This window comes from Protopterus annectens, chromosome 10.part0, assembly GCF_019279795.1.
Source record: "Protopterus annectens isolate FY-2018-M chromosome 10.part0, PAN1.0, whole genome shotgun sequence".
In the NCBI taxonomy this organism is placed as follows: domain Eukaryota; kingdom Metazoa; phylum Chordata; order Ceratodontiformes; family Protopteridae; genus Protopterus; species Protopterus annectens.
Window position 1 is genome coordinate 1,556,743,866 of NC_056744.1, and position 25,622 is coordinate 1,556,769,487.

General features: G+C 41.9%; 1 protein-coding gene across 1 annotated transcript in view; it reads left to right on the forward strand.

Annotated features, from left to right (window-relative positions):
• The first annotated feature begins 353 nt into the window (after positions 1-353).
• The window catches only part of LOC122813726 (nuclear factor 7, brain-like), a 119,516-nt gene continuing 94,247 nt past the window's right edge, over positions 354-25,622 (forward strand). The window contains exon 1 of the mRNA XM_044086193.1: positions 354-473. Within this exon, the coding sequence (XP_043942128.1) occupies positions 393-473 (81 nt within the window). The 5' untranslated portion in view covers positions 354-392. The remainder of the gene's footprint in view (positions 474-25,622) is intronic.

Here is a 25,622-nt window from a genome sequence, read left to right on the forward strand (position 1 = left end):
ATTGTGTATTTTGGAAAGGACCGCAGACGGGGTAAAAAGTGGATGAAGATTCCAAAAAAACTTCAGGAAGTCAAGTAGGGATTCGTAAAATCAGTTAGAAGCTGGATATTTTCTGTGCTATTTAAGATTATTGAATGCTGATATACAAAACTTTCCATTTTAATTTTTCTGTTTTTTGGCAGCAGAAGTTTGGTCTGGTCAGTTTTTCAGCTTGAAAGCTGTGTTAAGTTAAATGACTTTAACAGCCATGGGATCCAGACATGATTCTCTAGGTTTTCAAAAGATTTTTATGCTGCATTACTTTTCTTATATGTCAGATAAAGTTTCTGTTTTCTTCTGTTACTAAGTTCCTGGTTTAACATGTTTTATTTCTACAGCATGAACTTAAATTGATGTCTTCAGCTCTTGAATCCCAGCTGAAAATCCTCCAACACGTACAGAGCAAGCAAGAACAGAAGAAAACAGACATCCAAGTGAGTAAGCAAATTATGGTGAAATTTACACAACCTATCAAAAAAGGTAAACCTGAATTGCATGAAGTATGGCTTTTCATCAGTGCTTCCCGACTGTATCAGTCACATCTTACTAACATTTCTTTGTTCCATACTGCTACTGTGTTGGTTGTCTGTAAGAATATTTTACATTGCTGTGAGTTTCTGCGTAGTTTCATATCCTTCTAGTTTAACTGGCTGACTGTGCAACACTTCTGAGTCTTACTTAGTGTACTCCTTTGCAAACATTAGATCTTCAAGCTTCATTCTTTAGAACTGTATAGCTCTTGAAGGTCCTTTTTTTTCTTCTTCATTTATTTATTTTTATTCTTTGCTGAACAGGTTGATGCCACGAGGCTAGTAGCCTTTTTTCAGGGAAGACTCAAGATAGTATATATACTTCTAGGGGAAATTTGGCCAGGGCATCAGGAAACTTCCCTTACTCTTTTTCGATATGTGCTGTGAGATCTTTTATATCCACCTGAAATACCACCAACCCAGGCAGGTGGGGCCTCGGTTTAATGTCTCATCCGAAGGACTACACACTCAGAAGTGCAGCACCTTCCTGTCATGCTGCACTGTGGTGTCAGCAATCCATCTTCATGGTATTGGAATAGAACCCACAGCCTTCTGAACCAAAGGTGAATGTGGTACCTGTTGCAGCACTGACACTCTTATGCAAAACATTCTTAAAACCAGTTCATTTTCTGTTATGAACAGTATTTTAAATTCTGTTTTTTTAAAACTTCGACATTCATCAGTGGCAAAAAAAATATATAGTAATAAAAATATAAAATGGACCCATCACTGTAATGTAGCTAAGAAGAATTGGGCCATATTCCAGGGTTACACAAGAGTAAGTCATCTGTATGAAAGAGCAAATATTTTGGAATTGGGGCAAGTTTACATCTGAGTAAGTCATTTACACTGAGTACACCTCTTTTAGTATCTGGCCCATTATAGCCTACATACTGTACTACAGAGAACAGTGATTGATTACATGGCTGTTTAACTGTCTTTCCAAGAGTTCACCATCTAAACTAAGGTAATCAGCCACATTATCTGATAATGCGGATTGTCCCAAGGTAGAAACAGTGTTATATTTCCAAAGATGTGTGCTGTGGGTGTTAATTAGGCAGGCAAAAGGAAGAAAGGAAAAAAAAAGTGGATTTCGTGTCTTTTATCTCCATGTGTTGTAAGTGGGTCATAACGTAATGCAACATTTGTCTTGTTTGGAACAGTTAAATATCTTCATGTCTTTAAAATTTTACAAATAACCTAGTTTAAAAGTACAAACTAAAATATTTATTACAATATGCGCCCACAAAGCAGGTCTGTCTGTATCTGTTTTACATTTTTCATTTGTCTTTTGCTTTTACTCCCATTTGTTGATATGTTGTGCCCTTTTTAGCCATATCATAAGTATCCCTACTAGCCTGGTTAGGTCTGGATGGATTATTCATTTCCATCTGATCTTATTTCTAAATAATCTGTCGTTACTGTCATTTGCCTTCAGTGCTTGCACATCAATATAGACAGCATCAGAAGCAAAGTTGCCATTTCCCTGCATTAATATGGGCATGCATTCTGTACACGTTTGCTGTATACTAACTCTCAAATGTTCCAGATTTTGCCTGATATTTTCTAATGTCCCGCATAATGTATGTAGTTTTCTGGAAAAACATTGAGGATTGCAGTCACCTAATAATAATGGGCATTTGAATTTCAAACTTAATGCATAATAGTGCAAAACCAGTTTTCTGTTCCTGATTTGGAGGCCTTGTCCCCCATTATTTTTGGCTTTCTCCAAAATTGTCTCGCTTAGAGGTTGAGAAGAGCAATCCAGTCAGAACAGTTGTCTTTCAGAGCAGAAAAAAAAAATCTATTCTCTATTCCACAGGATATTCCAATAGTATTAACCCTTGGCAAGAAGTTATCCATGGACTGAGCACACCTCTTAATTAAATGCCAGATGTTATGTGATCCTATCTCGCCTACATTCTGTACTGATGGGCTCGGAGCCGATCCCTCGGCTCCGACTCGGCACGCTATGCTATAGAGCGAAGCCTCTTATTGGCTGAGCTATTCTCTATCCCAGGATGCACCACCACTAATCCCCCAGATCTCGTTTGCCGCTTACAAGCTAGGACGTGGTCTCAAACTTGGCTGAGCTAAGTGCTGTTTTTTTCTAAAGTTTTCCTGTCAGGAAATTCTCTATTCTTACCCAAAAGCTGTTTTAACAGCTATTGTTGTTGTACGAGTGTTTTTTGATATACTTTTGTGGTAAATTTGTGTGTTTGTTTAGGGAAAGGTTTCCCGTTTAAGTTAGAGGGGCCTTCCCCTATTCATTAGCAGTTTCTATTTTCTTTTAAGGAGGTCAAGTACCTGTTTGAGTTAGAGGGTTCTTGGCCCTCCTTTTTGCTGTTGGTCATAATTGTATTGTACTGGTATTTTGATTTATCGTTTAAAAAAAAAAAAAAAAAAAAAAAAAAAACTTTAATGCTGTTTAAAATCTGAGTTTTTCTGACTACAGAGTGTTCTTTACCACTGTTTAGTGACTGTTTCAGAGACATTATGTCTAAAGAACATAGACCCTCCAGGTTCAAGAAGTGCACGAGGTGCAGTTATAAAATGTCAATAACTGATGATCACTCCTCGTGCGTATACTGTTTAGGTGCCAAGCACCTACAGGAGTCCTGCAGCGTGTGTCACGCCTTTTCCTCTAGGGTCCTCCAAGAGAGGAAGAATAAATTAATCTTGAAAGGGCTGATTAAACCCTCCTTCGAGGAGGCCTTATCTTCCTCATCCTTTCCAACTAAGAAAAAGAAAGCGTCAGCTCCGACCAGCCCGTCGGAACCGACTACTAAGAAATCCAGGCAGGCTTCTCCATCGGCTCCACGGACTTCGGAGCCGAGGGCGGAACGGTCTGCCTCGATGCCCCCAGTCTCGACTCCTCTGGTTTCGGAGCTGATGACTGGGGCTTCGAGAGGCGGGTCACCTTCATCGGTTCCACTGATTTTGGAGCCGATGAGGGTTGCCGGCTCAGACTCTTCCCCTTCGGCGCCGAAGCCCTCCTCGGCACCGAGGGAAATTGTTTTGGGATCTCCCTCGGCACCGATATTGGTCGAGTCCATTCGGAGCTGGTCCCCCAGTCCTTTGGAGCCGATGGAGAAGTCGGTTCGGACCCGATCGGTTTCATCTAGATCTTCCAAGATGTCTGATTCGGACATCGACAGGGTGCTCCTAAGACTATTTCAGTCTCCTGTGTTCCAAAAATTAGTTTCGGCTCCAGCCCATTCGGCTTCGGAGCCGATGGCCCACCCTGTAGTTCTGGTTCCTCCTCCAACAGCCTCGGCACCGTTGGAGCCGGTGCTGGTGGAGCTGATGGGGGTTTTCGGGTCGGCCCCGACCCTTACTCCAACCCCGGCTCTCGAGTCGGAGTCCTCTGTCGGCCCCGGGGGGGATGCTTCGGGACTGATGTTTTTGGTTCCAAGCCTTCTTCTCGGTGCGTCGGCTGCGGGGGTACCGTCTACTGTTGTGGCCACGGGGGTTGGACCTTCCCAGGATTCTGGTGGTCTGGCCTTCAGGGCCATGAGGAGTGCGTTAGCCAAATCTTCTTTGGCTACCTCCACGGTCTCACCAGCACCTTCCCTACATACGGAGACTGGGTCTTTGGCAGTCCCCCTATCCTTAGACAGCAGAGCCCTGGGGCCTTAGGTCACCCCCACTGGGGGTTCCCCCCCTCCTGGAGGTCCCTCTGAAGCTTCTTCAGAGGAACCCCCAAGGAAAAGATTGTGCAAGAGGAAGCACGTTGACTCCCCCGATGAGTCTCTCACGTCAGACACTGATCTTGATGATGCAGAGGGGTCCCCTAAGTCGTCCTCAGATGATGTCTCCTTTGCAGACATCCTGGAAGCCCTCAAACAATGAGGCGGCTGGCACTCCAAACCCCCTTCTGCTGACGAGTCGGTGTTCCTTAAGGCCTTCGGGGCTCAGCCCTCCGCCTCCTGGGTGTCTCCGCCCTTCAACGAGCTCCTAGATTTGATCTGTCGAAGGGCATGGGAACATCCAGACTCTGTGGAACCGGTGCCTGCTCGCCCAAATAAGTTCCTATCAGCACCCCCAGAGAAGGAGTTTTTGACAAAAGGTGTGGCTGTAGATGCCTTGGTGGTGGCATCTGCTACCCAACAAGATGTAGCAGAGGCTTCGACGTCCGTCCATCCTCCTAATAAGGAGTCTAGGAGCATGGATCGGTACGGGAAGCGCACCCTCAGTTCAGCGGCCTTTACCTTAAGGTCCCTGAACTATTTAACGCACTTCACCAGGTTCAGAGGGATCTGATCAAGGAGCTTTCAGATACCCTCTTGGGTAACCTACCTGAGCAGCTGGCCCAGACGGTTGGCTCTCAGTTGGCTACGCTGTCATCGATATCTAACTCGTCCATGAGGCTCATTTCATATGCGGCCGAGGGGGCGAGTAGAGCGGCGTACGGTATTGCTCTCACGGAGGCAAGCCTGGCTCCGCCTGTGTCATTTTGTGGAAGCCTTCAAGTCTTCCTTTGCCGACGCTCCCTTTGATGGGTCCTCTTTGTTTGGACCCAAGGTAAAGGACACATTGACCCGCCAAGAGCAAGAAGGTAAGACTTTGACTGCTGTAGGGGCACGATTTTCCACTCCCTTTCGGCCTTATCCCAAGGCTAAAAGAGGAGGGAAAATGTGGTTCCGTAGATCCCAGAAGTCTTATCCCTCACAGCAGGACGATCCCCCTTCTAGAGGCAGAGGAGGGGGAAATTTTTCTGGAAGAAGCCATCCCAGAGGCGGCAGAGGCCCCCGCAACACTGGAGACCGCGAGTCCTTTCGTGGCTCTTCAGCCTTTCACAATCCCTGAGGGATTGTCCGACTGTGCAGCTCCGGAGCCAGTCGGGGGTCGTTTTTCGAGGGACCGAAAAGCCTGGGAAGGTATCACTCAGGACCGATGGGTGCTTCGAATTATCGCCGGAGGTTACGCCATCCCTTTTTCTCACTCCCCACCTCCGTCCAAGAAAATCCCAGACCCCCCACCCAGTCAACGGGAAATTGCAGGCTTAGAAGTCTCAAAGCTGCTTCAAAAAGGAGTCATCCAACCGGTCCCCGCAGACCAGATCGGATTAGAGACTTACTCAAGATTCTTTTTGGTGCCAAAAAAGACCGGGGACTTGAGGCCCATTTTGGATCTCAGCATTCTAAATCGTTCAGTCAAAAAGTCCAAGTTCCAAATGGTCACCCTACAATCCATTCTCCCACTGCTGGAGAAAGGTGTTTGGATGTGCTCCATAGATCTCAAGGACGCTTATTACCACATCATGGTAGATCAGGCGCCCAGGAGACATTTGCGCTTCAGCCTAGGAGACAGTCATTTTCAGTTCACAAGGCTGCCCTTTGGTCTCACCACAGCCCCCAGGGTGTTCACCAAATGTTTGGTGGTCGTGACTGCTCACCTGAGGAGTCTAGGATTCCAGGTGTTTCCGTATCTAGACGACTGGCTCCTAACTGCCACCTCCAGGCGTCTACTATTGCAGAACCTACAAGCCACAATATCACTGGGCACTTCCCTTGGAATCACCTTCAATTGGCCAAAGTCTGTGTTGCTGCCATCTCAACGCATAAGATTCATCGGAGTAGAGATAGACTCAAACCGAATGCGGGTCTATCTTCCTACAGAAAGGATACAAACCATACAGGCTCAAGTTCGAGCCTTACTTCTCAGATCCAAAGCTCCAGCCAGAATGGTCCTGCAGCTATTGGGATCTATGTCCGCCACTGTTCTTCTAGTCCCCCTAGCAAGGTTGCATATGAGAATTCTCCAGTGGCTTCTTTCAACACAGTGGCCCTTTCAGGATCTCCCTCTCAGTCACCTCATACGGATCACGGAAACCTGCAAATGGGACCTTCGCTGGTGGCTGGTGCCCTCCAATCTGGATAGGATCAGGGTCGACCCTTCGTTCCACCTCCTATGGCCACTTTGACTACGGATGCCTCCCAGATGGGGTGGGGGGGGGGCATTTCCTGGGCAGGTCAGTCCAAGGCAAATGGCATTCAGAAGAGAGTCTTCTTCATATCAACATTTTGGAAATGAGGGCGGTGCTTCTATCTCTACAAGCCCTCCACGATTACCTCCCTCAGGGCATGATTGCCGTTCACTCCGACAGCATGTCAGTGGTCTGGTACCTGAACAAGCAGGGAGGAACCAGATCCTACCCTCTTTGCAGAGAGGCCATGAGAGTATGGGAATGGGCAGTGGCGACCAGACGTTTTCTGATAGCAACTCATATCCCTGGCAAATACAATGTGATAGCCGACAGACTGAGCAGAACTATCCTCTCTCCTCATGAGTGGTCTCTGAACAATACAGTGGAAACTCAGATTTTCAGCAAATGGGGAATTCCTTGTTGCGACCTATTCGCAACCCCACTGAACGCGAAGTGCAAAAAGTTCTTCTCCCTCACTCCAGCTCCGGGGGAGAGCCCTATGGACGCACTAGCCCATCCTTGGCCCACCGGCTTGCTATACACCTTCCCCCCAGTTCCCCTCCTTCCCAGAGTGATCCAAAAGGCGTCTCACTTGGGGAGCAAAATGATCTTAGTTGCTCCTTACTGGCCTTGTCAGGTATGATTCCCCTATCTTCGGAAATATGCACTTGGATGGTCCATGGTTCCTGGATCAGATCCCAGACCTATTAATTCATCAGTCGGGACTACTCCACCAGTCCCTTCACACTTTGAAGTTAACAGCTTGGCTCCTCCTCTTCCGACTATAGTCAGGAATCATACCTTAGACCCGGAAGTCATACATATCTTATCTTTGGCCCACAAGTCTGCCACTAAGAAATTGTATATTAGCAAATGGAAGAGATTTGCTATTTGGGCTCAACTCCGGGGTCTGGATCCCATCACTATTCCTGTATCGGAAGTCCTAAAATTTCTAACTTCCCTATTCAATCAAGGTTCTTCAGTCTCTACCATCAAGGTCCAATTGGCAGCTATTTCCAATTTTCATGAATCTATAAACCCACCTTTAATGAGCAACAGATTGTGTAAGACTTTCATGAAAGGTGCTGCGCTTTTACGACCTCCGATTTCTCATCCTGCTCCTCCATGGGATCTCTATGTGGAGTTACGTGCCTTAACTTCCTCCCCCTTCGAACCGGCAGCAACATGTGATTTGAAATCATGGAAAACTACTTTTCTGGTCGCGATTACTTCTGCCAGAAGGGTTTCAGAGCTTCAAGCTTTATCTGTAAAACCTCCGTACCTGTTTTTTCACAAAGATAGAGTATCTCTCAGGCCTAATCCATCCTTTGTCCCTAAAGTTTGTTCCAGTTTTTGCCTACAACAGTCATTAGAACTTCCAGTTTTCTTTCCAAAGTACTCAAACAAAGCAGAATACATATTCCACACATTGGATGTCCACAGGCAATTGCGTTTTTATTTAGACAGGACCAAACGAACAAGGAAAACAGATCAATTGTTTGTGTCCTTTTCGGATAATAAATTGGGCAAAGCCGTCACAAAGGTCACTATTGCCAAATGGATCAGGGACTGTATTAGTCAAGCTTATTCCTCTTCTAATAAAGAGCTTACGACCTCTGTCAAAGCTCACTCTACAAGAGCTATGGCTACTTCAATAGCATTCCATTCTAAGCTTGCCATTAGTGACATTTGTGCTGCGGCTAAGTGGTCTTCCCCGCACACTTTCATTTCCCACTACAAATTGGATGTGGCATCTCGGGGGCGAGCTTCATTTGGTTCCACAGTGCTTAGGAGTGTTTTCCAGTGAGCCACCCAGGATTTAGGTGCTAGGGACGCTGTCCCATCAGTACAGAATGTAGGCGAGATAGGATCACATAACATCTTTTAGTTATGTACTCACCATAACTTTAGATGTTTGGGATCCATCTCGCCTACATTCCCAATAACCCACCCTCCTTCCCCCGCCTTGGAGATCAGATGAGATCGGATGGTCCGAATTCTGTTGTCTCATCTTGAAACATCTGGCAATGTTATATAAACAAGTTATGTGTATGTGCATGAATGCGGACAAACAAGATCTGGGGGATTAGTGGTGGTGCATCCTGGGATAGAGAATAGCTCAGCCAATAAGAGGCTTCGCTCTATAGCATAGCGTGCTGAGTCGGAGCCGAGGGATCGGCTCCGAGCCCATCAGTACAGAATGTAGGTGAGATGGATCCCAAACATCTAAAGTTATTGTGAGTACATAACTAAAAGTTTTTTAATACATCAGAGCATTTTTCTCCACAGTTTGGTAGTTGCTAACTTCACAGCTTTCATCCATTTATAGTGTAGTAGCCTTGGCCTGTAACACAAAGTGGAGTCTGTCCTTACTTACACGTGTGTTAGAATCAGAATCAAAATCAGAATCACATTTATTGGCCAAGTAAGCACACATACAAGGAATTTGACTCCAATTTCTGTGACTCTCCAAGTATGAATTGCATAAACGACATACATAAAACTATTAAGAATAAGACAAATGACATACATGCAACTATTAAGAACAAGACAAAAAAAGTAAATATGCATATACATACAAGGTGCAAAGTGCAAATCAGTGCAAGAAATACTGAAATAAACTCTTAAAAAAACAAGTATTAACAGTATGTAAACAGTACTGCAGAATCCTTGAAGGCTTTGGAAAAAGAATACCCCAGCCAAGTAAGCTGAGTTAACCATATATGAACTTGGTCTGTGGAAAAAAATGTTCTTATATCTACTTGTTTTGGTACATAATAATCTGTAATGCTTGGCTGATGGTAATAATTCAAAAAGATGGTGGCATGGATGTGAAGGGTCAGTGATGATTTTCCCTGCCTTTTCATGACTCTGGAATAGTACAGGTCCTGTAAGGAGTGCAGACTAGCACCAGTGATATTTTCGGAAGACCTGACTATTCGATGTAACCTATTTTTGTCATGATTAGACAGAGATCCAAACCACACTGTTAAGGATGAGCTGAGAACTGACTCAATGACTGCTGTATAGAACTAAATCAACAGTTCTGCGGACAACTGAACTTCCTCAGTTGTCGCAGAAAGTACATTCGCTGTTGTGCCTTTTTTATGATGGACCATACATTTGTCTTCTACTTCAAGTCCCAGGAAATTATAGATCCCAGAAACTTGAAGGATTCCACAACTGACACAGCAGTATTAAATATAAAGAGAGAGGATACTATTGTAGTACCACTCCAAAGGTCAACTGTCATCTCCACAGTTTTAAGAGTGTTCAGCTCCAGATTATTCTGACTATACCAGAGGGCCAGCTGCTCAACCTCCCATCTGCATGCAGACTCATCACCATTCCTGATGAGCCCAATGATAGTTGTATCATCTGCATATTTAATACGTTTGACAGAGGGGTCTTTAGAGGTGCAGTCATTAGTGTAGAGGGAGAATAGCAGTGGGGAGAGCACATATCCCTGGGGGTCACCTGTATTGATCGTGCGATAGCTAGATGTAAATTTCCCCAGTTTCACCTGCTGTTTCCTATTAGTTAGACAATTGGTGATCCGTTCACAGGTGGAAACAGGAATGGAAAGCTGGGAGAGTTTCAAGTGAAGAAGTTCCAGAATTATTGTATAAAATGCAGAGCTGAAGTCCACAAGCAGAATGCTTGCATATGTCCCTGGGTTGTCAACATGTTGCAAGATATAGTGCAGGCCCATATTAACTGTATCATCTACCGACCAGTTCTCTCAATAAGCAAACTGAAAGAGTTGTAATATCTTTCACGTGAGCTAACATCAGCCTCTCAAAAGTCTTCATGACCACCGATGCCAAAGCAACAGGCCTGTAGTCATTCAGACCTGTTATAGTGGATGTTTTAGACACTGGAATGATTGTGGCTTGTCTGAAATATAAGGGAACTTCATACAGCTCTAATGATTTATTAAAAATCTGAGTAAAAACAGGAGCCAGTTGATCAACACAGGTTTTTAAACGGGGGGGGGGGTGAAACCCCATCTGGACCAGCTGCTTTCTTAATTTGCTGCCTTTTAAAATAGGGTTGGATAAGGAGACAGATTTAGTGGTGTGCATGTTTGCTACTGTATGTGGTCTATTTCTTGAGTATATTGTCTACTGGTAGTCTTACAGAATGTTTTTTTTCTAAAATGAGATATAGCGGTAGGTTTAGTTAGGTATAGGGGGCAGGGTTGGGGTAGCACACATTAGTAAGGTGGGCAAGGTGGCAGTTATGCTTGCAAGAAGATGAACAGTGCATATGACTCTAACTATTCTGTTGGGACTGAAATTGGTTCTTTGAAATTAGTCCAGCTGTATAATACAAAAAAAGCAACCAGCAAACGACAAAACACTAAAATAGAAAAAAAAGTTGGCTAGGCAAAGAGAAGTGAGCAAAACAGTTTTAATAAAATGTATAAAAAATAAAAAGCTGTTAAAACAGGATAAGCGCTTTCATACACATAGGTACTTCATCAGATGCAATACAAAAATCACTACACCACTTTGAAATTAGTACCCAATTTAAAAAGCCTAAGTAAGTAAAGTCCAAGTCCAGTGTGTTTGTATGCTCTGCATGGCACTTTTGGGATGACTGCTATAGAAGAAAATTTACAACAAATGTGGCACTTGGCAGTCCCTGGCATAGTACTGAGAAACTGAACAGAACTGAATAAACGTAGTACTAGTGAGTTGAATGAAGCAGATACCAATTTAATTGAGTAAAACGCTTTTCGTCGCTTTCATAAAGCAACTTCCTCAGACAATACACATCCACGAAACACTCTTTAAATAGTAAAAACTGGTCACATGACCATGTGAAACCGGTACATTGATATTACAAAAGTTTTCCATGTTTTGTTAAATAAATAAACTTTTATATTCTTAAAATAAAATTTCTGTCATTATGCCATGATCTAAAAAATAGATACATCACTTATTTAAAGAATATTGTTAAATTATAACCAAAAATAAAAATGACCTAAAATATGAAATATATAGCTAGTGCTTGTATATATTAAAATGTAACAATACACACCTTATTTTGTTCAACCACATATACCTACAATGTATGTCAAATGTTTTCATTATTTGACATACATTGCAGGTATATGTGGTTGAACAAAAGAAGGTGTGTATTGTTACATTTTAATATATACAAGCACTAGCTATATATTTCATATTTTAGGTCATTTTTATTTTTGGTTATAATTTAACAATATTCTTTAAATAAGTGATGTATCTATTTTTTAGATCATGGCATAATGACAGAAATTTTATTTTAAGAATATAAAAGTTTATTTATTTAACAAAACATGGAAAACGTTTGTAATATCAATGTACCGCGGTGCTTCACATGGTCATGTGACCGTTTTTTACTACTTAAAGAGTGTTTCGTGGATGTGTATTGTCTGAGGAAGTTGCTTTATGAAAGCGACGAAAAGCGTTTTACTCAATTAAATTGGTATCTGCTTCATTCAACTCACTAGTACTACGTTTATTCAGTTCTGTTCAGTTTCTCAGTTCTGTGAAGTCGGTTGTTTTCTTTAGTTATCCGTTTGGTTTTTAGTTAGTCCCTGGCATAGTGGTTGGTCTTGGGGTTTCCATTACCATAATTCCTGAATTTGACTTAAGGTTACACATTTAGTAGCCCTCTGGAGGTTCAGCTTTCATCTGTCTCATAAGAGAAAGCGCGAGCTCTTCATATTGTCATTTTAATATTATTTCAGTATATGTACAACACTGTACATCAGTGCAAGAGACTGAGTTATAGTGTTGACCTGGATTATATAATAGCTGTATGACAAAATTAAAAGTATGATATAGAACCTAATTAAAACATAAACTCATACCATGAGTAGTGCCTGATAAGTAAAATTACATATTTACAGAATATACAGATTCTGGTGAGAAAGCTTAATGAATACAATAGCTGCCACAACTTCATCAATATTTTGTTGTATTAAATTATCCAGTACATCTGGCAGAGAAACCTTATTTGTAACATCTTCTATAGGTTGCTAAAATGTGGGGTGTCCTACACATGCTGCAGTATTGTATGTTAAGACTAGTTAAATACCAGTGCCAGTTGAGGAGTTCATTCTGATGGTGACTAACTTAAACTGGACCAAATAAATAAGCCAGAGCAAGCTAAGTCAACTTTTAACAGGCATCTAATCCGTGTCACCTATTCAGACACTGTTATGATACAGAAAAGGAACTGCCCTCAGGTTCTTCATTCACCAGACACCCAAATGACATCAGAGCAGCCATTGTGCTTACTGAACTTCATCAGTGCCCAGTAAGTTGCATCTGAAAAAGGGTCACCATATGTCTCACCGTTACTCTTGGGTACCATGTGGTGGAAGAATATAAATCTTCCTGTTTTGCTGGCAGAAATTCAGGCACTTGACTTGAAGACTCCTGAAACTTTCCCAGGCATGTGTGATGTCCTAGAGTTTCTCTATTATACTCTAATCTCAGAAGCAGAATGCAGCAATGCACTGAACTGCTTGTGAACAGTGGTACCTACACAAAGGCGGAAGATGTGGTGAACCTACTGGCCAATAAATTCAGCTCAAACATTACCCTTCTGTCCTCTTTGAGTATCCCACAGATATACCTGAAACTGACCCGTCTCCAGCTATCACACAAGGCCAAGTCCTAAAAGTGCTATCAAAAGCTAAAAATACTGGATCAGTGAGTCTTGACGATATACTTGGATAACATTTTAAATTGCACAAAGCATGATTTAACCACCCCAACAATGTTGTTCAACCTTAGCCTCCATACAGATTTTGTACCAAACAAATAGAGAACAGTTACAGTCATTTCCCTACTTTAGGGAGGACCCAATACTGATGAACCTACTGCACATAAGCAATTTAAGTGACATCAGAAATACTCCATCCAGGGATCTAGACCTCTTTTTCAACATCAACAGAATGGTTTGGAGGGACAGGTATATCTTCCAGAGGATACCACTGCTCTGGAACAGATTCCCCATCCACATAAAACAAAGCTCATACCTGTCCATATTCAAGCGCAACTTGGATTTTTGGGTGGGTTATTTGAAAACTTACCCCAGGACTGCCCCTATACTACTAATGGACAGAGGCTGCTCCTAAATGCTTTATCGTTTGCATGGATTCCCCCTAAAAGTATCTTTGGTATGATCCCAGTCATTCTTACTACAGGTAATATATATTGACCAAGGGATGAGTAAGGCAAATGTAACAGCAAATTGGATATGTTAATTCAAGCACCAAAAAAGAAATTATATAGGTTTAAAATGGGCAGCTACCTTAGTACTTGCTTATGAACCTAGAATTCAGGTTTGAAAATTATGCACCACTCATTCAATATTAAGTGTCAGATGTTTACAAAAGGCCTCAAAAAATGTTTTCCCTCTGTATCAAGTGTCAGTCTTGCATTTAAAATATAGGCTGGTAGATATTTGTATTACTTTTAGAATCTTGCTCCATCTTTTACCTGCTGTAACATTTAGGGGCTCATTTCTACTGTATTTATTCCTCCAGTCATAATTAACCAGTAAGTTGTTAGATGTAGTTATCAAAGAATGAAACAAGAAGTCATCATCCACAGAATGTAAAAGTAACTTATTTTTTGTGCGTTTGCATGCCTGGGTCAGATCTGCTCTTAAGATACACTAAGGTATTAAAATAATCTCCCTAAGCTAATTTTATTTTCCCAGATAGATATCTGATGAAAGCTTTTTGTACTCCCCCTAAGTTATTAATATCATCAGCTGAGTAGAAGCAAAAGTCTGCTCCATATCCATGAATAAGGCAAATCAAACACCTGAGTAATGGAATTAAAACCGACGGGTTTTTAGACAAAATTGTTCACCAAATGATCTTTAAGATGCCATATGATTTCTTGATTTATTTTAACATGTGCTGACCAAGTAGGATTATGTGAAATTAATACCCTCAAGTCAGTACACTGTTCAGTCTTGCACAAAAACTCATTATGACTACCTCTACTTTAATTATTACTAACACCAAGGGTACTATGCTTATTCTGACTTCAAATAACTAATTTATCTACTTACAGGTATTTTAGAGTGGTACAGAATATGTATGAGGGTAGTGTGACCGAGGCAAGGTCTGTGGTGGGAATGACGGATGCATTTTAGGTGGAGGTGGGATTACATCAAGGATCAACTCTGAGCCCTTTCTTATTTGCAATGGTGATGGACAGGTTGACAGACAAGATTAGAGAGGAGTCTACGTGGACTATGATGTTTGCAGATGACATTGTGATCTGTAGTGAGAGTAGGGAACAGGTGGAGGAGACCCTGGAGCGATGGAGATATGCTCTAGAGAGAAGAGGAATGAAGGTCAGCAAGACTAAGACAGAATATATGTGTGTGAATGAGAGGGAGGCTAGAGGAATGGTGAGGATGCAAGGAGTAGAGGTGGGGAAGGTGGATGAGTTTAAATACTTGGGATCAATAGTTCAGAATAATGGTGAGTATGGAAGAGAGGTGAAGAAGAGAGTACATGCAGGATGGAGTGGGTGGAGTAGAATGTCAGGAGTGATTTGTGACAGACGAGTACCAGTAAGAGTGAAAGGGAAGGTCTACAGAGGGTAGTGAGACCAGCTATGTTATATGGGTTGGAGACAGTGGCATTAACAAAAAGGCAGGAGTTAGAGCTGGATGTAGCAGAGTTAAAGATGTTAAGATTTGCACCGGGTGTGACGAGGGTGGACAGGATTAGGAATAAGTATATTAGAGGGTCAGCCCAGGTTGGAAGGTTTGGAGACAAAGCCAGAAAGGCAAGATTACATTGGTTTGGACATGTGCTGAGGAGGGATGCTGAGCATATTGGAAAAAAGATGCTAAGGATGAAGCTACCAGGTAACAGGAATAGAGGAAGGCCTAAGATAAGGTTTATGGATGTGGTGAGAGAGGACATGCAGGTGGTTGATGTGACAGAGCAAGATGCAGAGAACAGGAAGAAATGGAAACAGATGATCCACTGTGGCGACCCCTAATGGGAACAGCCGAAAGAAGATGATGACACGCATCTCTGTCTTCTACTCTGGAGACTAATTGAAACCTTGTCATTACCTACTACAATTATCTAAGATATGGGAATACAATTTAACTTTACTCTGAACCATATGTATTTTGATGAGCTACTTGTCTGTGCATATACAATGCTACCTTAAAATAACTGTAAAAATGTATCTTCTTTATGTATTTTAAACTGCATGCTTCCTGCATTTTCTGTATATGTTTACTAAGTGTGTAACTGGGTTTGTCTGCATTGTACTTAAAGTAGTTATGTTTAGTGGAGCTTTTCTCCCCAGGCATACGCTAAAAAAGGACTTGTCCAGTCAGACTTTCCCAGTAAACAAATGTAAAATAAATAAAAATGTATTAAATGGAGATATTCACTATTAGAACATGTGTAACATATTAAATTTCCTACGATTGAAATGATTGGACCAGATTCCAAAGTAATTATTCTCTGTGTAAGTCTGCCCTGATTCAGAAAGACTTGCTCTCAGTGTAAGTGACTTACTATGGTGTAAGGCCTATCTATAAATAGGCTTGTTATATGGGCCAGATTCCAAAACATGCCCTCTCAGTGTAAGTGTTCACTTAGGCTGAGAGCAACTCTTTTGGAATCAGGCCCATTATTTATACTGTACTCATATGTTGCATCTAAATATTTTTGCAAGACATTTTGATCAAAGCAGCTATTTACTGGGCAAAAGACCTTTATGTGATCAGCCAATTTCTATTTTCAAATCCCTAATCAGTAGGAATTGGTGACATGTAAACCTGAAGTAAATAGAAAACCAGCACTGACCCTCGCTGAACTGTGCTTAGTCCATCATATACATTGAAAGTTGCAGTTTCTCATCCATCTACATTTATAAAAACTGCATTGCTGAGTGCAGTAGTAATAGCCGAGTAAAAATAAATCATGTTAGTTAAACTGCATCTTGGGAACCCACGGTGGACTATATCAAAAAACCTGACAAGACCTACTTTATGTAATATATTTTATTAGCACTCTTTCAAAAAAGTTTTTCCCTAAAGGTAATGTCTGTAATTTTCCCCAGAATTTCTGCTGCCATTTTTATATATTAGAACAAAGACCTTTTTCGAAATCTCTGGGACATAACCTGTTGCTAGAGTATTTTAAAATAATAAAACTAATAAAGCAGTAATGGAATCCTTGAACTTCCTAAGAAAGAGACTTTTAATTCAGTGTGGACTTAGTACAGCATCTTTCCTTCTTTTGTTTAGAGCATTAGACACCCAAGACGTCATTAACACTGGACACAGAGTTGTTATATTGTTGGATTTTGTAATCAGAAACATAGGAAGTATTACTATACTCCTTATCAAATATCAGTGCAAACACAGCACCCTATTTGGTATGTACCTAACCAGGCATATGCAGCAACTGGAGCATCCACAAAGGTTCCTTACAAAAAGAATACAGCATGTAAACATCATGTCCTGTGTGGTTTGCCTCAAAGCCCTTTTCCTGTACTCTGTATCCTACAGGTTGCTGAGAGGCGATCTACACTTGGCTTACAAAGCATCCTGTGATGTCACTCTAATGGACCTGTTGGACATCCCCAAAACAAATAGCATCAGAATTACCTGATCTAGTGATTTCAACCTGACATGAAAAATAAGTAGGGAATGCTGGAGGGATGGGTGTGTGCCTCAGAGACTACCCCTTTTCTGGAATAGACTTCCCATCTGTGTGAAGCAGAATTCTTCCCTAACCAAATTCAAGAGTAATTTGGACTAATAGATGGGGAATCAGAAATGTACCCCTGTTCTAGCATTTCTGTTTGCAGGAAACAAAGGCAGCCTGTAAATTCTTGCCCACATATGGATATATGTAGGCTTGGGCATAAAACAACCATAGGATATCAAAACGTGCCAGATAAATATGAGAAGCATGGCTAGGATTAAAAATGCCCTCCTGGGGTCGGTGGCTTGGTACTCACATATGACCCTATGTTTGCAACTTCTTTGCTGTTAAAATACATCTCCCATTATCTTGGATGATAATTGTAGTATTAAATTTATTAGTTTAACTATTGACATGGTTAAAGAATTTTTACTGTAATCCGTATAATTGGATAGCTTCAACTTCTAGCATAACATGATTTTGATTGGCTGTAGCTTTCCTGACTAAGTTGACACAGTTGTTAGAAGCCATAAATATGTATTCTGATGGAGCCACTTTCACAATTTTCCAAAGCTTTTTCTTTGTTCTTTATAAATTTTATTAGTTTTCTGTTCCACTAAAGGGTTTGTCTTAACTATTTGTGAAGTTTAACTGATTCACAATAGTTGTATGTGCAATTTTACAAATTCATATAAACTGTAATTACAAAAACCTAGGGTGTTTTGGGGGGTTTGAAATGTCCGTCTTATCCATACACTTCCTCGACTGCACATTTTTAATAATGGCAGGGTAATCACCTGCATATTTTTCCTAGCCATAGAGTTGTTAGGATTTATTGGTAATGCATAGAAAAATTTGAATTTTTTTTTTTTTATTTTCTTTACACTTTTACACTTTGTTGACTGGGTTATTCTCACTAGGCCAATTGGCTGTTTATAGGGAAGATCTGAGGCCTTATTCATACCGAAGAAGGAAAATTTGACCAGGGCATCAGGGACCTTCCTCTTACTCTCTTTTCTCTATAAATGCCATAGGCTGCCGTACATCCACCTGAGCTATCACTAAGTCTGGGAGATAGGGCTTTGATTTAATGTCTCATCCAAAAGATGGCTTGCTCAGGAGTGCTGTTGTGGTTAAAATTTACTAACAGAGTGTTAACAGATGTATCTGAAAATGCACTACAGCAATTTACTGTGTTGACATTTTAGTGTAAATATCTTTTGATACCTCAATTTCTTTGGGTCTTTCTTGACCTCCCAAAAGTCTACATCCTTACTCATCAAACACAGCTAACAATTTCATGGTGAAAGCCTGATTCCTCAAAAGGTTTTACCCACTGATTTAGTGACAGGAGAATTAAAATTACTAAACCAGATGGGGGTTGTTTATAATGAACAGTGTTGACTGTTCCAGCGGTATGTTTGGTATGTTAAAGAGTCATGAGCAATATTGTAGAGGATTATTTTTGAGTGTTGCATGTCTGCATTCTCAGAGCCTCCCAGGTTATGTTAAAAATGAGATTTTAAATTCACCTTTGGATAGAGATGTAGGTTTTGGTTTTGGTCCCTGTGCTGCAGAAGTTATCAAAAAGTGTGATGAAAGGGGTAAACTAATACAGGTAATCTCTAAGATTTTTCAGCTGTCCTTTTCCAAATTTTCTAAGGAGTTCTCTAATCCCTCATGGAATTTTGGCAAAAAACAAAATAAAAGGTCTCAACAAAATTGAGGTAAACAAACGTGTAAGAAGAAGTGGCAAGGGGGTTCCAAAAAGAGTTATGGAACCTCCCAAAACAAAGGAGAGTCCCAACAAGTCTTCATGCCATCCAGAAGCCCGTGACTGGCCCGATCTCCAGAGTCTTTGTATCTTGCCCAGCCAAAGGATATCCGAGGGCCAGTGTTTGGATCTCAGGGTATAAGAAGGGTGTTCATTGGTGCCATCTTCTGTTCTTTCTAGCTGTGCTGTCCAGTGCACTTAATAGTGTGTCCAGAATGCTTGGAGTTTGTCAGACAGCTAATTTTTCCAGAGTGTTTCTTCCAGTCAGATAAGTACCCGGTTGAGGAAATTCCTGTACAAATTTAACGTTTAAAAAGTTAATAACTGCTTAAAGTGTGAGAAGCAAATCCTACATAAAGATTTTCGTTCTTTTCTATATTCTGCTTGAGACCTCAGCACATCTGTAGGTGTTCTTACTGTGCTAAATTCCCTGCAGAACCATAAAACATAGGGCCGAGGTATTATCTGACCATATGCAGCCCTCAGTTTTGGTCCCCTTAGTGATTTCTGAACCATCAGCTTCTACTGTGCCTTTGTATTCATCATCCTCACCTTCTGTTATTCTAAAAGACATGAAAATACACAAAACACAAAAAGACAAAGGAATCCAGTGTTTTAGAGAAATTTCAAATTTCTAAGTGCCTCCATCCATTCATTCATCTTGGTCCTCGATCAGCCTGTCCAATTTGGATGTGGATCGTGTGGTGCAGAAGTTGTTACAGGCACCGGCATTCGCTAAATTTTTGTCGGCTCTGACCTAGGTGGTTTTGGAGCTTAAAACTGTAATGCCATCAACTTCTTTTCCTCCTCCGAGCCATACTGGTCCTTCAGAGCAGGAGGAGTCAGACCTGATGATTGTTGAGCCTTCGGAACCGACACCTGTTCCAGTGCCATCGGTTTTGTTTATTCGGACTTCCTCGGCGCCTGTCGAGGAGTCTAGGAGCCGACACTGTCCTGTCGGGTCCAGGGAGGATAGTTGGACCGACCTGTCGGTTCCAACTTTGCCACCACCAGGCATCAACTAATACAAACCAGGGACACCACTCTTACTCTCTGCAATCATCTGGGCATTACAATAAATTCAGAAAAATCTGCCTTGTCGCCATCGCAACTTATCATTTTTATCAGAGCAGAATTGGCACCACCACCACCATTCTAAAACTTCCAGCAGAAAGAGTTTTACTACTTCGTCAGCAGGTCCACAACATCATATCCAAAGACAAGGCTCCAGCATTAGAAGTGCTAAAGTTGTTAGGCATGATGGCAGCTGCAGTATTAGCGATACCGTTGGGTCGCATGCACATGCAGGTTCTACAATTGCTGTTATTCACTCAATGGTCTTACCAAGAGCTACCAATGTCACATCTCATTAATCTAATCTAATTATCACAAACACATGCAAAAAGGATCTTCAGTGGTGGTTGAGCTCTCTTTATGTGACGACAGGTCGTCCTTTTATCCTTCACTCACCAGCGGCCACAGTGACCACGGACAATTCCCTGACAGGTTGGGGGGCATTTTCAGGGAAGAACAGCCCAAGGCCCATGGACTGAACAGGAGACACATCTGCATATCAATGTCCTACAGATGAGTGTGGTACTTTTGGCATTGCAGTACTTCCAGGACTCTCTCCCTTTGGGGACTATTGCGATTCAGATGGACAACATGTCAATGGTCTGGTACTTGAACAAACAAGGAGGAACCAGGTCCTATCCCCTTTGTTGCGAGGCCCTAAGAGTATGGCAGTAGGCTACATCCACCCAGCGCTTTCTGATAGCAACGCACATCCCAGGGAAATCCAACGTGATAGCAGACAAACTGAGCAGGGCAATTCTGTTGCCTCACGAGTGGTCCCTCGAAAAAGAGATAGCGGAGAGAATATTCCACAGGTGGGGCCAGCCTTGCTGCGACCTTTTTGCCAACCACATGAACACAAAATGCAGAAGCTACTTTGCCCTGATTCCCCCTCCAGGGGAAGCCCCAAGGTATACACTCGTACACGACTGGCCTCCGGGTCTCCTCTGTGCATTCCCACCAATTCCCTTGATACCCAAAGTTTTGCAGAAAGCAAAAGCCCTGGGAAGGACCATTATTCTAATAGTCCCTCATTGGCCTCATCAGATTTGGTTCCCCTTTCTTCGACTTCATCTGTTGGAAGAGCCCTGGATTCTAGACCCAGTTCCAGACCTTCTGACACATTCGTCGGGGTCTCTTCATCCCTCTCTTCAGTCCCCGAAATTGACAACTTGGCTGCTCCAATTCCCAACATAGCCAAGTTCCATAACCTCTCAAACGAAACACAGCATATATTGATATCTTCTCATAAGTCCTCTACTAGGAAGCTATACCTTAGCAAATGGAGAAGATTTTCTATATGGGCTTCTCAAAATAACATTGATCCCTACCAAGCCCCCATTTCCTCCATATTAGAGTTTTTGACTATGCTTTTCAATAAAGGAGCTGCAGCAGCAACAGTTCGGGTACAACTTGCCGCCATCTGTTATTTTCACCTTGGCTTTGAAGGATTGAACATAATGTCACACAAACTATCCAAAGCCTTTCTCAAAGGGACTTTTCATCTCAAACCACCTGTGAAATCCCCTTGTACCCCATGGAACCTAAAATTTATGCTTTCATGCATTATTCTCCCACCTTTTGAACCAGCCTCCTCATGTGATTTGAAATATTTGATATAGAAGACTATCTTTTTAGTAGCATCACTTCTGCCTGTAGAGTGTCAGAGCTGAAGGCCTTGTCCATAAAGCCTCCTTATTTGATTTTCCATGCTGACAGTGTCCCTGCGAACAAATCCTTCATTTTTGCCTAAGGTTTGTACAGAAGCTAACCTGAACCAGATCATAGGGGTCTATATTACCAACGTGAAAAAACGTATGAGCGAATACGAAGATGTCGACACGTATTGCGTGAAGTATGGAAATCCTGAACGTACAAAACCACAAATTCCGAAATGTCGAATTGTTTTGGTTGTCCGTCTGCGGTAGATAGGACTTTTGTGTTAGGATATGGGTTAAGGTAAGTGTATAGATAGGTAATGTATGTAAGGTTTAGTGTAGTGTTAGAAGTTGGGTTATTTTAAGTGTATGTATGTATGTGTATTGTTTATTTTGTTTGGGTGCATGTCTGTAGGGGAAGTGTGTGGTAGTTATGGACCTTTGGGTTAGGGAGGGGTTAATGATAGTGCATAGATAGTTGTGTATGTGGGGTTTAGTGTAGTGTTGGAGGTAGGGTTTTGTTAAATGTATGTATGTGGATTATTTATTTTGTTTGGGTGTATGTGTGTAGGGGACGTGTGTAGTAGTTATGGACCTTAAGGTTAGGGAGGGGTTAAGGACAGTGCATATTTAGTTGTGTATGTGGGGTTTAGTGTAGGGTTAGAGGTAGGGTTTTGGTGGTTTACCTTAGGTTAGAAGTAGGATTTGGTTAGTGTATGTGTGTGGTTTATTTATTTTCTTTGGGTAGTTAGTATATAGCGGGTGGTGGGGTTGGCCGACTATGACAGTTTTTTTTTTTTTGCGGTTTAGTGCATTCGGGATTTTCGTGGTTTGCGGTATAGGTGTCGACGTTTAGGTATTCGGGAATAGGGTTTTTCACTTTGGTAATGTAGACCCGTTCATAGAGTTACCAGTGTTCTTCCCCAAACACACCAACAACTTAGAGTATATGCTGCACAAACTTGATGTTCGTAGACAACTCAGATTTTTCCTGGATAGAACAAAAGAGTTCAGAAAATTCTTTTCATCTCCTTTTCAGAGTCTAGAAAAGGGTTTCCAGTGGCAAAAACAACACTATCTAGATGGCTATCTGAATGTATTACCTGCACTTATTCAGCTGCCAACTTACCTTTACAAAATGAAATTAAGGCACATTCTACCAGAGTAATGTCCACATCTTCTGCCTTTTCTTCTAGGCTTCCTATAGACATTTGTGCAGCAGCCACTTGTTCAAAACCTCATACCTTTATCACTCATTACAAAGTTGACAAGGCTTCCAGGGACAGGGCCTACTTTGGTTCTACTGTCCTGAAAAACATACCCCCGTGAGCCACCCGAGAAAGATAGTGCTAGTGCTTGGGACGCTACCCATCTGTAAGAATGAATGGCAAGATAGAACAACTTCACATAAAGTTATGTACTCACCATAACGTGCCATGCGAGTTGTTCATCTCACCTTCATTCTTACTTCCCATACCCTCCAGGGTTTTTCGAGGACCGAGATACTAGTTTTATTCTGGTTGCTCAGTCTTTCTGTGTGTTTTCTCCTAAGAGTGATAGAATGGCACATAGTATTATTATACGCAGCAAACAAGATCTGAGGTAACTCAAGGTGAATCATGGGATAGGGACTTGGCCTCGAGCTGTCTGAAGACCTCGAGCTTTGTAGTAGGCCGACCCGGAGCCGAGGATCGTCTCCGAACCCATCTGTAAGAATGAAGGCGAGATGAACAGCTCACATGGAATGTTATGGTGAGTACATCACTTCTTTTTATCCACCAAAACCTTGGCTCTTTCCCCTTGACAGGACTCGCAATGGCCTCCCAGTGGCAAGAGACCCAGACAATCCAGGAGAAGACAACAAGAGCAGTCACAAAGAACAGGGAGCTCCAAAGAGCCCATCCAGCACAGAGATTAACTGTGGCTACCTACAAGTTTAGCCCTCATTAACTCTACCTTCATTTCCTTCCAACCCTTAGGCTATAAGGGTCTTCCTTTTCCTGCAGCAATGAAATACCATAACTAGGGACCAGTGGGTCCTCCACATAATAGAGAAGGGATACTGCATCTAATTTAGGGAAATCCACACCTTTCCTAGGAATTCCAAAATCTCCAAAGCCTCTTACCACTTATTGTGAGGGACCTTCTCCTACAACACTCCATTCATCCTGTCCCTATAGGCTAGAAGGGAAAAGGCTTCCACTCAAGGATCTGTCTAGTACCAAGAAAAGAGGGCACCTTGAGGCCCACGTAAGACCTTTCAAAACTAAACAAGTTTCTCAATATCCCAACCTTCAGAATGCTCGCTCTACAAAAGCTTCTGCCCATGATCTTCCAAGATGCCTTCCTGGTAACTCTAGACCTAAAGGATGCTTACCTCCATTTTCTCACAGCAGACAGTCATAGGAGATAACCTGTGGTTTGTTGCACCACTCTCACACTTCCAAATCTGTGCTTTACCATTTGGTCTTTCTACTGCACCCAAAGTCTTTGCACAATGTTTACCTCCTCTGATAATATATTGCATAACTTAAGTGTTCATATTGCTTCCTGCCTAGATGTCCATCTTATTTGGGGAAAATCCACAACACATACCCTACATGCCTTGTAGACCACTATAGACTGCTTTTAAAGGGTAGGTCTCACCCTAAATGTTTGAAATTCACAACTTGACACTCAAAGAAGGATCCTTTTCCTGGCTGCCCTCATATATTTGTCTGAATAAAAAACTTTTCTATCTCAGGGCAAGATATCTTTCATGACAAACTACCTAACCAGCCTGTTACTGAAACAGCACATCTCAGCAAGGAAGTTTCTGAGGATCCTGAGCTACATGGCATCCTGTATCCTTATGATTTTGCTAGCCAAGTTACACATGAGAAAACCTCAAAGGCTCCCGTGAAAAAAAATTTTGGGGACCCAAAGCCTTTTGGGGCCCTTGCTCCCCAATTCCTCAACTTTTTAAGGGCCCAAAATTCATTTTTTTTTTGAAAAATTTTCCCCTTTTTTTCCCCTTTTTCCCAGATTTGGTTCCCCTTTCTTCGACTTCATCTGTTGGAAGAGTCCTGGATTCTGGACCCAGTTCCAGACCTTCTGACACATTCTTCGGGGTCTCTTCATCCCTCTCTTCAGTCCCGAATTGACAACTTGGCTGCTCAATTCCCAACATAGCCAAGTTCCATAAGCTCTCAATCGAAACACAGCATATATTGCTATCTTCTGATAAGTCGTCTACTAGAAAGCTATACCTTAGCAAATGGAAGATTTTCTATATGGGCTTCTCAAAATAACATTGATCCCTACCAAGCCCCCATTTCCTCCATATTAGAGTTTTTGACTATGCTTTTCAATAAAGGAGCTGCAGTAGCAACAGTTCGGGTACAACTTGCCGCCATCTGTTATTTTCACCTTGGCTTTGAAGGATTGAACGTAATGTCACACAAACTATCCAAAGCCTTTCTCAAAGGGACTTTTCATCTCAAACCACCTGTGAAATCCCCTTGTACCCCATTGAACCTAAAATTTATGCTTTCATGCATTATTCTCCCACCTTTTGAACCAGCTTCCTCATGTGATTTGAAATATTTGTCATAGAAGACTATCTTTTTAGTAGCCATCACTTCTGCCTGTAGAGTGTCAGAGCTGAAGGCCTTGTCCATAAAGCCTCCTTATTTGATTTTCCATGCTGGCAGTGTCCCTGCGAACAAATCCTTCATTTTTACCTAAGGTTTGTACAGAAGCTAACCTGAACCAGATCATAGGGGTCTATGTTACCAACGTGAAAAACCTTATGAGCGAATACGAAGACGTCGACACGTATTGCGTGAAGTATGGACATCCTGAATGTACAAAACCGCAAATTTCGAAATGTCGAATTGTTTTGGTTGGCCGTCTGCAGTAGATAGGACTTTTGTGTTAG